The sequence below is a fragment of the Orbicella faveolata genome, unplaced genomic scaffold, assembly GCF_042242905.1.
Source record: "Orbicella faveolata isolate gen_17 unplaced genomic scaffold, um_ofav_v1 contig_47, whole genome shotgun sequence".
In the NCBI taxonomy this organism is placed as follows: Eukaryota; Metazoa; Cnidaria; class Anthozoa; order Scleractinia; family Merulinidae; genus Orbicella; species Orbicella faveolata.
The window spans coordinates 12,079,877-12,093,935 of NW_028301577.1; the positions used below are offsets into that span (position 1 = coordinate 12,079,877).

At 39.9% G+C, this 14,059-nt stretch overlaps 2 protein-coding genes across 3 annotated transcripts in view; one reads left to right on the forward strand and one right to left on the reverse strand.

Annotated features, from left to right (window-relative positions):
- The window catches only part of LOC110058370 (cathepsin K-like), a 15,975-nt gene continuing 1,916 nt past the window's right edge, over positions 1 to 14,059 (reverse strand). The window contains exons 1-9 of one of the 2 annotated variants that reach the window (XM_020765016.2): positions 10,340 to 10,801; positions 9,133 to 9,344; positions 8,394 to 8,646; positions 7,494 to 7,710; positions 6,928 to 7,193; positions 6,266 to 6,357; positions 5,234 to 5,407; positions 1,403 to 1,592; positions 1 to 882 (exon numbers count right to left, since the gene is read on the reverse strand). In XM_020765016.2, the coding sequence (XP_020620675.2) occupies positions 500 to 882; positions 1,403 to 1,592; positions 5,234 to 5,407; positions 6,266 to 6,357; positions 6,928 to 7,193; positions 7,494 to 7,710; positions 8,394 to 8,646; positions 9,133 to 9,344; positions 10,340 to 10,595 (2,043 nt within the window). In that variant the 5' untranslated portion in view covers positions 10,596 to 10,801 and the 3' untranslated portion in view covers positions 1 to 499. Of the gene's footprint in view, positions 883 to 1,402; positions 1,593 to 5,233; positions 5,408 to 6,265; positions 6,358 to 6,927; positions 7,194 to 7,493; positions 7,711 to 8,393; positions 8,647 to 9,132; positions 9,345 to 10,339; positions 10,802 to 14,059 lie in introns of those variants that run through there. The other variant, XM_020765017.2, reaches the window with a different exon arrangement.
- Positions 12,994 to 14,059, forward strand: part of LOC110058375 (counting factor associated protein D-like) — a 10,742-nt gene continuing 9,676 nt past the window's right edge. The window contains exon 1 of the mRNA XM_020765024.2: positions 12,994 to 13,627. Coding sequence (XP_020620683.2) covers positions 13,261 to 13,627 — 367 coding nt within the window. The 5' untranslated portion in view covers positions 12,994 to 13,260. The remainder of the gene's footprint in view (positions 13,628 to 14,059) is intronic.

Here is a 14,059-nt window from a genome sequence, read left to right on the forward strand (position 1 = left end):
TAGAAGTATAAAATAATTTAATGTACTAAAACTACAGCATATTCATTATAAAAAATAAGGCAAGCCCTAACAGCACCTTGCAATGTCAGTGAATGTCTCTCCATTTTCCATTACGAAAGCTTGAGAGACAATGAATATTTCTTTTTATGTAATTTACAGGCGATATATAGTTTCTTTTCTGTCGAAGTGTGAGAGAAAGGTAGCTTTTTACACTGAAATTTTTGTATCAAAAGTAGTGTCATAAGGTAAATGATCAACATGCTAGACTGTGTGCTTAGTTCCTTACGTCCGCCGGTTAGATTAATATGTGGAATCTGAATTGTACAAGGGACTAAAAATTGCTGCATGCAATTTTTGCGAGTTATACCAGTTTTATACACCTCATCTTACACAGAGAGGAGCGTCTAAAAATAGAACAAGTTCGCATTTCACTCATTCACCAGTGTAATATGGGCACACTACTCTGTGATGATGGCTCTGTTACTGCTCTGTGTAATCGTCACCAAAAGTCCACATCGTCCAAATAGTCATCATCTTCTATGTCCCTAAAGTCAGGATCTTCTATTGCGTCCTTGCGAACTATTTTACTGTCACTGCTTGAATCTTGTTTCGCTAACTCAGCTTTCATTTGTTCTCGTAACTTTTCCTTTAGTTGCTTCTCCTTCTCTTTTTTAGCTTTTTCTTCAAGTTGCCATGGCAGTGGTTTTCGTTCTTTGTTTAGAACAACAAATGGTCTCTTTTCCACGCCGCACAGGCCATGTCTGATTTTGATAAATCCGTTATCTCCCCAGTTATGAGACCAGGAGTTTTTTATTAACCAGTAAGGCACACCGTTTTCAGTGCCGTAACCGACCAACAACACGGCGTGGTCAGTTTTGTTATCTGAAAAAGAACCATTCAGTGCCCGTTATCAATAGATACTGAATAAAATCGACAATTGAGAAGGTTAGAGGGACAACCTTAAGGCGTCGGCATTTACAATTCCTTAACGGGTTTTTCGTGCGGTTATAATTAATAACCACGTAATAAAGTTACGCACTACGATCAAGAAGGGAGGGGGGATGCGCACTTTAAACGACTGCGCCAACCAGCCGCCTTTTACTTTTTTTAAATTAATCTAACGTTTTTTTACACCTACAACAGACAGGAAAAATTTTAGTTGGCCCCTCAACACATAGGTAGGAATAAGCCTTTTTTAGTACACAAACAATAATTCTTCTCATTTTCTGTGAGCTAACGGTAGCAGACAACGGAAAGAGGAGGCATGGATTTCAATAACCATACAGTTCAATAAATGAAGCCCAATCCTTAAGCAAAACAATCCTCTTTTTAAGCAGCATTATTTCCCCTAGGTTCACAAAACACCATCTCTATAAATACGCATAAATAAACCTATACTCACTACATGAAATATCGTCCAAGATGCCATGACTGTAGAATTTTAATGTTTTAGGGTTGGCGTTGATGGAGATGGTTGCTGGTCCATGATAAGCTAACGCTTTCTTTACAGCTTCCTTGTTGTAGCGTTTCACTCTTCTGTAACTGTGGATTCTTGCACCCACTTTTAATCCTTCGGTCTTGCAATAACCTTCCTGTCAAGACAGAGAGAGATGCAGAACATATATCTCTTCATTATGGTTGGCCATTCGTTTCAAAATTACGACAGGGTATAGGCGGGTTTTTCTGCCGCGTATACTTGTTTACATACGTTACGTATGGGCTTTAAGCTCATATATACGACCATTTAGATCGCGTATATACGCATTTTTAAAGGGCCACATATTTGCGTAAATTCAAGCGCGGGGATATGCGAAATAAATGCCCAAATATACGCGTCCTACAAGGACCCATATATACGCGTGCTAAAATGCGCGTATATGCGGGTCTCGTAAATTACGTTGTATCTGTCAGCACGAAATGTGCCTTTTAAGAGAATGACTGTTCGTGTATGATAGTAATGAAAATTACTTTAACTAGAAATCGTCAATGTGGCGGCAGTGGCAAAATGCCTTGTCTTGGTCTATCTGCTATTTAATGTTTGTTACTGCAGCTCTCCCGTGAATGAACTTCTAGAAACAGTTATGCGTCTTTTGAATTACTGTTCAAGATTTTATCCTAACGCTAAGAAAACGACGAAGCCGTGATAACAAGCGCCAAATGCGGCGTAGCCACGAGGAGCCTGGGGGGTTCTTGCTGGTTTTCGCGGTTTTGTCGCTTTGTGCGCTCGCGCTCAAATTGCTTAAAAAATTGCTAAACCGCCAAGCTACCAGGCTAATCCTTTAGTTGTTGACTCATTGGACAGAGGTACCAAGGCAAATGCTGAGAAGATACGGGCTCTAGAATCGCTGGTGAGACAAATGCAATATTTACTACTTAGATGGGAAATGTTTGAATTAAGAGCAGTTCATGCACCTCAGTGTATTCCCATTAGGGCTTTGCCAACTGCATCAGCTTCTAATGGAAGAGTGGGTCCTACAGCTTATGATATATCAATACCTCAAGGGAAGTTTTAGGAAACAGACTGTGATTTTAGTGTAAGTCCTTTTGGGTCTTCACCAGAGAATTCATCTGGTTGGGTGTTATCATCAAATGTGTCCCTGACATCTAGTATTTCCAGTATTACATATATCTTGTAAAATCACTGCGTTCACCCATATTGGTTGTGCGTACAGCATGGTTATTCCATGCCTCAACTAGGAGGTTTAACTGGTTGTTAATTCTGGAAAGAAATATGTAATACAAACAGAACAGATCGATTATGCTTGTCGATTCCAGGATGCCATTTTCTTCCATCTGGTAGAACAGAGTGTAGTAGAACTGACCGACTTCAATAAAGACTTCTCTCCAGAGAAGCTCAATTCACTGGTTGTGTACAGACAACCCAGCAATTTTGCTTCCCCTATTAAATCCCCTGTGCCATAGCATAGCTCTTCCTACCTCTAAATTTTCATCCCCTTCACCTGAACACACTCTAGGGGGCAATCCATAACTTTGCAGAGCAGCTAAGAATAGAGCGAGCCCAGTCGCAGCAGAATTGTTTGTTGCACAACTTAAAGTCTAAAGCCCTGTCAAAATTACCATGTATTACGAACCTCCAACTGATAAGGCAGTGTAGTCCATCAATGTGCCAGAGGGAATTAGGTCCCCTGACGCTATAAACACGCCTTGTGATGGTATTGAACCACCTCAAATCAGACCCTGCTGGGTCAGTTTGGAAAAAAAACTTTCCCTTACACGCTGACGCTGAACATTGATATTTGTACTTCGCAAATGACCCAGCATGATACTGATACCAGAATTGGAAAACCCACTTTAGTCTTATTTCTCGAATCATCAGGGCCGGGTTGTTCGAAAGCCAGTTAACGCTAACCCAGGATTAAAAGTTAACCCAAATATAAATTTTTCTCTATAAGAATGTTTTCCACTGCTTATGCTTTGTGTAGTTTGAGATTACTCAAGTTCAAAACTGAGCTGCAAACATTTCCCGTCTATGCAGTAAGTATAGAATTTGTCTCACCAGCAATTCAAGAGGCAGAATTCTCTCAGCATTCGCTTGGGCACCTCTGTCCTAAACGGTGAACAGAATCCAAAGCAACTTCACGACGAACGATCAAGTTCTCTGCCATGTTACGATTACCGTGAGGATAAAATCTTGAACAGTCATTCAAAGGACGCATAACTGTTTCTAGAAGTTCAGTCACTGGGGGAGCTGCAGTAACAAACATTAAATAGCAGATAGACCAAGATAAGGCATTTCACCACTGCCGCCATATTGACGATTTCTAGATAAAGTAATTTTCATTGCTTTCATACACGAACAGCCATACTCTTAAAAGGCACATTTCGTGCTGGCATATACAACGTAATTTACGAGACCCGCATATACGTGCATTTTAGCACGCGTATATATGGGTCCTTGTAGGACGCGTATATTTGCGCATTTATTTCGCATATCCCCGCGCTTGAATTTACGCAAATATGTGGCCCTTTAAAAATGCGTATATACGCGATCTAAATGGTCGTATATATGAGCTTAAAGCCCATACGTAACGCATGTAAACAAGTATACGCGGCAGAAAAACCCGCCTATACCCTGTCGTAATTTTGAAACGAATGGCCAACCATACTTCATAAACAAAACAGAAAAGAACTTATGTTTCTATCGAGTTGTAGTATTATTCTACTAGCTAGCGTTCTATTACAAATGGCATTCTCTTATTGGCTACGCTACTCACTATCTATTCTGTTGTTGAGATAGTGAGTAGCCTAGTGAGCGCTTGTTAACAAAATGGCACCGGTTTCTTTGAATTTTTGAAGTCTGTGTCTGTGGAGAGGTTTAGATAAAGTTTTGAACGACTAGTACAGTAGATTTATAATAAAACAATTTGATTATTCGCTCTCTATTTCTATGCACAACAGTTGGCTCGGGTTGCGTCCCCGTCAACTATCATGCGATAGAAATCTCGAGTCTATGATCTTATCGTCAAATATGAACACGAGTGAAAGTGTGGAAGAACGATAAATTTTTCGAGCTCTCTTAAACTTTCACATTCGCAAAATGTTGTCCAATATTCTCTATTTATATCCACACCTTATGTATAAATAGAAGTAGCAAATCCGACATCGTAGAAGTCATCTCAAGATGTGCCTTTAATCGTAAACAGGGTCTCTCAGTCAAATGCAGTTCCGACCCAGCGATAATTAATGAGATGGAATTGGTATTGGTATTTGTAAAGCAAGCATTTGAAAAGGCGAATCTTTGCTGACGTCATTGTTTACATTTTTCTTCATTAGCATACGACTTGACTCATAGAAGCCGTGGCCGTATATATGAACTAAACGCAAAAGTTGATAAAGCTGATTAAGTTGACGAGCAATTTGTGCAATTTTCAGCTCTTCACAAGCAAAATTGAAGGAAATATCAGCCATCAAAAACTGCCAAATTGCTGTGTGGCAAAAAAAGTTAATGAGCCATACATTTCTCTGTAAAATTTCGAGGTTTTAGAAGAGAATTTCTCCGAAACCATTCCGTGTATTGGGCTCAAATTTTCAGAGGTAACTGAAAGTGTTAATCCCTTTCAATATTCAGAGTTTTTCCTTCATTAGCGTCATCAGATAGTGATAAGCAAATGTTAATGGGGCAAAAAGTGTAAACAAAGATTCGCCTATAGCTCGCCCCAGGCTGCTATCCCTACCCTACCCCTCAGCGAAAGCCACGGAAAAAAAAACTAACCTGTCCCCGGTACGGACCGTAGCTCTTATCGGTGGCTATACCAAACTTTTTTATCCAAGCGAAGGCTTTCCACGTCCAGCCGCCAAGGCATCCGTTATTGCCATGCTTGACTCCTGGAGTGACCCATGTACAGTCCAGGAGTTGTTGCTCGGATACGTCAACTAGTTTACCAGTCTAACAAGAAATTAGCAACACTTCCAGTTAGCAGGTTGGAACTAAGGTATTGGTTTTGCATCGCTGCCCTACACGATTGGCTTAAAAAACTCGCGTCAGTTTTCATTCAATCAGAACCAATCGCAACTCGTTCGCGTACGTTTTCCCGCCCTTTACGTCACCTACCTGTAATTACTTCGAGATTTGATTGGTTCACGGGATTTTCTGCGTCCTTTGTGATTGGTTAGAGCGATTACTTTGGTTTGGGTTTTACGACTTTCAATTGAAAACCGCTCTATCCTACTAATTTAAAACTAAGTTGAACAAGATTATAGATCCTTCTGCCGCCAATTTAAAATTCTTTTGTATGCATTTAAATCAGCCTCACTAACCTCGTTTGGGAGTAAAAATTATTTTGAATTATCAACTCAAAAACGAGGTTAGTCAGACTAATTTTAATACTAACAAAATAATTTATAATTGGTAGCCATTTAGGAAAAGGTTCTATTAGCAACTGGAGAAGAAGAAGAAACTTCTGAGGCAAGGGCGGTAAATAATGTTTTCGTGAGTCGGGATTTGACGCATTTGGAGTGAAACGTGCTTTCTCCGAGAACCGTGATCTGCTAGAAAGCAGTATGTAACTTGATTTACCATATATTTGAAGTCCATACGGCTCTACTACGAAGTTTTAAGCAAAAATCAACTTTACAAAGTTTGGTTGGTGGGAATGCATACCGTTGTAACAACTTTCTTCGAGCTATCGACAACATAAAACCTGAAGAATCTGGCTTTCATGCTAATAAAAAGGATATTAAATCAAAAAACATGATAGTTATGCATAAAGACTTAAGGTACTGAATTTACAAGATCATGACAAACCTGAATGAAATTCGCGCCTTCAACTGCTCCAGCGGCAGCGAAAGCCCAGCATGAGCCACACGTGCCTTGGCCCTTAGGAGGAATCACAGCACCTAAGAGACAAAAATAATCTCATAAAGTAGAACTGGTCTTAAAATCGTAAACAGTCTCTAGAAGTAAGATATCAAACATGAAAGACCGTGTTTGACCACATTTCCAAACACCGAGAACAGAATTGAAAATACGACGTGTGGAGTATTTTTGACGAGCTTCGAGGTGTTTCGTAATGTGGTGAAACACTGCCTTGAGTGTTTGATATATCCTCTCAATCGAAACTAAAACTAAGGAGAAAACGGAGAAACAACATCGTTCAAATCTATGCTTATTAAGATCAGATATACAAACACCCTCATGGTCATGATTTCCTTTGTTTAAACTTGACGAATTACTAATGAGTTTGAGAATAATTGTTCAAACGCTAGAAGGGAGTAGAGTCAGCAAAATGAATAGATAAATGTGGGCAAAAAACCCTACACGGTCCCACTTCGAGGAATTTGAAGAACCGAGCTAGTTGAGGGTTGTGTCTGGGTGTGAAAGAGCTAGAAAAGAAAATCCTAATGTAAAGGCCCAAACGGTCGTGTTATAAATAAAAAGAAAATGGTCGAATCATGGGAAAATCTTACCGTATTTTCTCCAGTCTAATTCATCAGGGACATGACCATATCTACTTTTTCTTTTTATTTTCTCTCGCTTTTCTTCATTGCTGTAGTTATCTATATCATAACCAGTTCCCGGGTCATCGTCATCGTCATCAAAATCACGTGACCCGTGGCCTCCATCTCCGGGCATGAGTCCTTTGTGGCTTTGAAATTCTTCATCCGTCATGTCGGCGAAGTGATTGACAGTTAAATGATAGGCGTTGCCTTTCATGTTCATAGAACGAATAAACCTAACGATGGACAAAAACGCGGTTATTTAAAAGCAAGCTACAGAACTTCAAAAGCACTTTTCACTCGAGCGTCGAAATTAATTTGCGTTTGCCTTGGTTCTGCACTACCACGCTTAGTGATTGGTTTAAAATACTTGGGCCATATTGTCTGCCAATCAGAAATATAACCAACAGCGACTCGCTCACAAGCTTTTTCCCGCTCTTTGCGCCGGCTACACGTATCTTCTTCGAGTTTTGATTGGTTAAGATTGTCTGTGGCGTTTTGTGATTGGCTAAATGGCAGTGGACAATGTTACAAACCTTAAATTGTGCCTGAAAATGTGCTTCCTTTTCTGGTGCTCCATTTTGTCCTTGTATACCCTGTTGTGTTTCTTACGGAAATCGTGGAAGTCTTCATCAACAGGGTCCTTTTCGTGGTGGAGCATGGCGAATTCTCCCATAGGGTTCAGGGACATTGACGCGCCATCACTGCCTTGAGACCTCTTATCGATGTTCCAACACCATTTATCATGGCTTACTGCCATAAAAAGAAACATGGTTAATTATACTGTTTGCTCTTACAATGTTTTGCTCTTGCATTACTACATTATGGTTAAGAAAATTCCGCCCGCTTTTCCATCCAGTCAGAAATAAGGCCAGACCCATTTCACCGCGTGTCGCACTGGCTACAGACAGTTGTTTCCAGTTTTGACTGGTTCACTGGACTGTCTATGTCCTCTATGTTTGACCAAACGTTGGTAAAAATTGGAATTAGTTACGCAGCAGACCCACTTCTACAAAATATGACTTAGAGTGGACTCATCTTCGATATTTTTAACTATAAACCCCTGTAGACCATGCTGAATTACGTTCTCCAACTTTTCAAAACCAGGGTACTTTTCCACACGCTTTACTTTTGAAACGAAGTCGGTGACCCCCAATTTTTTTTTTCGACATTTCTGACACAAGTAACTCATTATCTGACTGCAGTAAAATTTTAAAAAAAATCTATCGACTGGAAAATTGTCGCGAGAACATCCTTAATCGATATATAATGTGTTGTTTTCGTATTGCGACTTTTAAGCTGTCTAAACTGTTCAAATCTCGTGTAACGCATCTCACGTTTATCAACAAAGAAAATGTCCGTGTCAACTTATATTTTAAGGAAATTACCACAACAACTAAGTTTCCATCCCCAACAGAGAACATTTCAGCACTTACGATGTGGAACCTCAAACACATCGGGATCGTTATCAGGATCATAATCCCACTCTTCAAAGCTGTGATAACGAATAACGTACTTGTCGTAGTAAGACACCAGCAGTGTATCGTAGCCGTTCATTTCAAAAAACACAGGTTTCGGTGGGTTGGTCTTGGTCGCGTAAAACACGTACGAGTTATTTCGGTCGAACACGGTGATATTGTAGCTCCATTTGGTGCACGTAATGCCATTCATAGTGGCATCGCCTTCATACTGAAATCAAAATCACAGAGTTATTTGGACTTTGGCTTCTAAATGCATTTCTCGGATTTACCTTGAATGATAATCAATCTTAAAGGAATTTTCTTTAACATTTCTTTCAATCGGTCATCCTTCGTTGAGACAGGATTTGCTATTTGATATTCGGATGTAAAGATATGCATATTGTGTTTATGTACATTTCCTCGTTTTGTAAAATTCATTCGGTTTGGTGAGATGTTTATTTATGAATTTCTTTAAAGGTTATTGTGTGGAGTAAAGGATTAGCATTTAAATGGGAGCTCCGCTTTCTGAAAACAAAACCACACAGTAATTGTTTGCCGTCTTAACCCTACAACTCGTGACCAGTTACAATTATTCTGAAATCACGCAAAAAGGATTGACTGCGTTCGATTTTAGAGCTACGTTCACTCAGAATTCAGGTGTACATCATAAGACATGTTCTGAGCTGTTGGAAAACCAGTCAAATTAGTTAGTTACCTTAAAGTCTTCCAGACGAGACTTAAATGGCCAGGCCGCGTTACACGGTAGAATGGACTGGGCCTTAGCCTTTCTGGTCTTGGTCCCATACCTCTTCCAGCATCCCGTAAAATGGCGGTGATTCTTGTGTCGCTTGTAAGAGAACTTTGGGATGACTTTGAAAAACATTCCATGTCTTCCTAAATCCCCTCTCTGAAAGGTTTTCACTTCACCTAATACAAGCATCGAAAGAAAACAGAAGAAGCATGAGAGCCTAGACGACAATTTTCCTCTCCCTCTCATTCCACAACTCCTCCCCTTCCCTCCTTACCCCCTCCAGGAAAAGAGAGCAAAATTAAAGCATTTTACCATGAACGCATTTTTTCCCAATTCCACACATCGCGATCGGAGCAAACAGAAAACCTTGGGGACTGAAACAAGGCTGTGTTTTAACCCACTCAGTTCACTCCTAAATTTCTGATTGAGAGCACATGAAAACGCTAAACACCAAATATGTATTATCTCCTCTTGACTCTTGAACGCGAAATAAATGGCTTCCACAAGGTCCACATTTGTCAGTTCACCCATAATCTTGAAGTGGGTGGCAGCATATCTCAAGCAATAAAGTAACTCAATAAACGTTTTCGAGAAATATTCAATGACCGTCTAATTCCGAATAAGACAACGCCCTCGAAAAACCTCAAGTTCATCCACGGCTAATAAACTGAGGCATTCCCTGATAGCAGAATGAAACGAAAAATATATAACATTTTATTTATGACAATCCAAACGTCCTGAGGATACATTGAATAGCATACGGCTTTGATCTGTAGTTTGGAAAAAGAAATAGTAGAATACGTTATGATTGCTGAAAATTTCGCGTAACCCCGTGAAAACTGCGTTATACTACAATAGGTAGCTGTGTTGTATTTATACCTTTAAAAACACTTCAAACGAAGAACGTGATTTATATGTCGTGGTTGTCATTCAAGTCATTTAATAACCGAGGCACTATAATAGCTGGTAAACAACACTTGATCTTTGAATGTTTTTGCGAATTCTGCTGGTACCGACGGTTTTTAACTCAAAGCTTTAAAAAAAAAAAAAAAAAAACCATTTAGCACAGAATCCTGTGGGAAAACATTTTAGTTTTAGAGGAGGATATCTCATGATAATAATCTTGATCTAGAGTGAGAATCAAGATGGGATGTGAGTATGTTGCTCTTACCCTGGTAGTAATCAATGCGACTCTTGTCATAAGTTTGACTATGCCAAACTTCAAACGGCTCGTTGATGTTGCTTGTGGGAAGCGACAGAACACCAGTTGCATGGTATTCACTGGGAAAATGCAAACTCCTTAAATCTCCGCCGCGCTTGTCTTCTCGTTCCGATTCGCTAACGCCTTTGTCGACAGGTGTGCTCCGAACAAACAGCCAGTGTCCAAGGATTATAAAACCGGCCAAAATCGCTCTTCCATAAGGCATATCACAGACCGGGTCTTCCCTCACAATTCACCGAATCGACAGGTCGAAGTTGCGATTCTTATGAGACCACCACCCACTTGGAGTATTTAAAGTGCTTATTTCACGCTCCATTCATCATGTCATGCGGTATTTCTGCGATACCGTTCGACCGTGGCATGGGAGTTACCCTGAGTCATTACAAGGCCGTTTGGAAGAGAAACGAGCATGTTTATACGTGATTCACACACTGTATTACATCATTGAGTAACAACGGTGCAGTGACCGAACGCCATCTGCCAAAACATTCCATATATGGGCATGCGACATAGCGGGCACCAGCTGTTAATGTCCGCGAGGAAGAAGGAAGGTGAAAACGGCAAAAAGCCTGGCAACGGGTCGTGAAAGGCTATCTGGATGGGATTCATCTTATCGCTGATAATTGGTCAAAATTTTAACTTCCAGCTTAGAAATAAGGCGTTTTTTTTTTAACTGGTAGTTGAGATCTACTGATCTAAGTCTACTGATACTGATTGTGAAATGGGCTGAAATCAGTTCTAACTGACAGCTGAGGAAGCGCTGAAAATCTCAAAACGAGATAAAAGCGTCTGCACGCAGATCCTCGTGAAACATTTGCAGTATAAACTGGATACCAAAAAGCAGATAATGCCGAATCGCGATGCTGATCTGCAAATTAATTGATACGTAATTGGTGCACAAAACCACCCAAATGGGTGATCATATGAAAGAAACATGTGAAGAAGCTTTTTTAAGAGAACAACTGACTGTGCAATAAAAATGCAGTGCTCTTTACACTGTTTACAAGGAAAAAAGAAACACATAGGTTAAGAGTGATTCCATAGAACAAGAATATCATGAGATGCAAAGTACCACAAGTATTACTTTATTTTAATTCACTGAAAAGTACCACATTCACTACCTGAACCAATCATACAATTGGTTAGTCTTATTTCACGACTCGCACGGGTCATAACGCTTGACCACTTGAATCCTAACCTTCACGACTTAAACAAGTGATGAGTATTGAACAATCCTCCGTTTGTATGTCCGATATGTGGTAGGATTTAATACTTGAAAATGTCACAATTATAACGCTTCATCAATTCAGGATCCTTTACACATAAAAAGTGCAAGCGGTACTATTTTTATTTATTTTTTAATTTTATTGTCGTAACGATGTAACTTTAGCTGGAGTATATGAATCATAGATTAATCATGTCACCGGTTCAAAAAAATTTCTTATTTCGTTTCAATTGATTGATGTCGCTGCATGCTTTGAACCTAAATTCGGCCTAAACACAAGAGTATTTCGTCTTGTAAAACGGCGCTACTTGTAATATGAAACAGCTCGGCGTTTAGCGCGTTGCTGACGAAATTGTGTATTTATCTTCAGTTTATCTGTTGAACCACAGTCATATCCCCATAAAATGCGGAAGAAAAAAAAAGGGAAAGTGGGAACCATCAAGACAAAGAGGTTACCTGCAATCATCCTCAAAATGTTTTCGCCTCATAACATTATTTCTCTCTGTACGTTGAACAGATCAAAGGAATTTTTCTACTCTAATCATCGAGGAAAACTCGAAACTCGGAAAAACAAACATATTGATGAAATTGGCTCACGGTAGATTTAAAGAGCGCCGTTTAAACAGGAATTTTTGAGCAAGTAGAAATATTTAGTCACTTGGCCATCATGTACACCACAGTTGTTTCCGGTTATTACATGTGCTTCACTTGAAAGCATTTAGCCGCACACCACAAGAAGAGGAAGCGTCTTCAAAATCGCCGAGAAAAGAACTAAACAGTAAAAGGCTCCATTTGACAGCAACGTCAAAGAGATAACACGATTCCACAATCCGTAAAACGCGGAAATGGAATTGAAGATACGAAGTTTAATTTTTAATTTTGAAATCAATGTTCATGTCCAAACTGATCTGATCTTGGAAACAAGACGACGAATGCGCTAAGTTTCCCAGTTGTGTTATTGTTAGTGATTTGTTTTTTGTTTTTTGTTTTGTTTTTTCTGTATCATTGGAGTCGTTACAATGCAGAAAGTTTCAATTGGCGACAGTGTGTCGAGCTTTTTTGTGTTCAACCTTCATGTTCAAAGCCTGACGATTTTCGTTTGATGGCACGTAATCGCTGAATTTACCCAGTGAATTTTCTTTTTGGCGCAAAATCCCAGCCAACTAAATGGCCAACTCTTTTCTAGGTGTAGGGGTTTCTTCTATAAATAAGCCACCCTACTAAAAATAGCCCCCTTCCCCCCCATCGCCCCTTCATCCCCTCCCACCTAATGTCCCCGAAAATATAAGAACTAGAAACCCCGAGGCTTTTAATCAAGATAACAAGAGCATCTTACTAAAATTCATACAAATTCGTACACAATTCCTTGTACGAAATGACACCCTTACACTCCCGTGCCTTCATGTGCGAACACCTCAAAGTGACCTCTGTCATGACTTTCTGATCTGCCTCTGTTATTGTTACTGGTACCAGTTAGTCACGGTAGCTACTACCCGCAGGTTCCTAAGACTACTCCTTATTTCTCTTAAGGACTGGATAAAAAAGAAAAAACCTTCTTTTCCCAGACAGGTTGTACAGTGCCAAATAGGATGACATCGTTCTCAGAAGTGTACTTGCATTAGCTTCCAAAAAAAAACCTATAACGATGCATGAAGGAACTTTTGTTCCTGAAGCAGTTCTCTGGATTACAATGACTGTGCTCATTTTCAACCATCACTGCAGGGGACAGCACTATTTCTTTGAAGAAATAAATCAGTTGAAAAGCACTTTCGACCCGGAACAAAACGAAACTGGCTCAGATAACTCCGACGAGCTGGAACCTGTCATCACGTTTGAAAATGCAACTCTTCTACAGGACGATGATTCGAAACAGTCCATCCCAGAAAAGATCAAGTTTCCTGAGTTTTATCACGCGCAGGGAATTATATCTTTACCTTACGATGGAATTATCGAGCCGTTTGAAGCGTGGTACGGCGGACGACATAAAATGAGTCGCATTGACTATTACTACGGTAAGATAAGTGATTTTATTTCACAGCAAGGGTGGACAGGTAACATATTGTCCTGGTGTCTGACTTGATCTTATTTGTACTTAAGTATATTGACATTTAACTTGTTATGGAGACATAAAAAGACTTGTGTTCTGTCGCTGATATGTCAAGTAAGCATTAAGCAATTTTGAGTTGATTGTAGGACTGTTGTCCTTGAAAACAATAATCGCCGTTCTTTGAAAATACCCCATGGTGAAGGCAATATTCTACAACATATGCTGTTCACACTTCGCAAGGGTTTTTACGAAAACGTCGATGTTATTAATTACACCATCTATTTGCGTTCGCGCTGGTTCAGTTTCGCACGCGTTCTCGCCAGCATTCTAAGAGAGTCAGTTAACGGACTAATTCTGCCCTGGGGCCCGTTTCTCGAAAGCCCCGGAAACTTTTCGG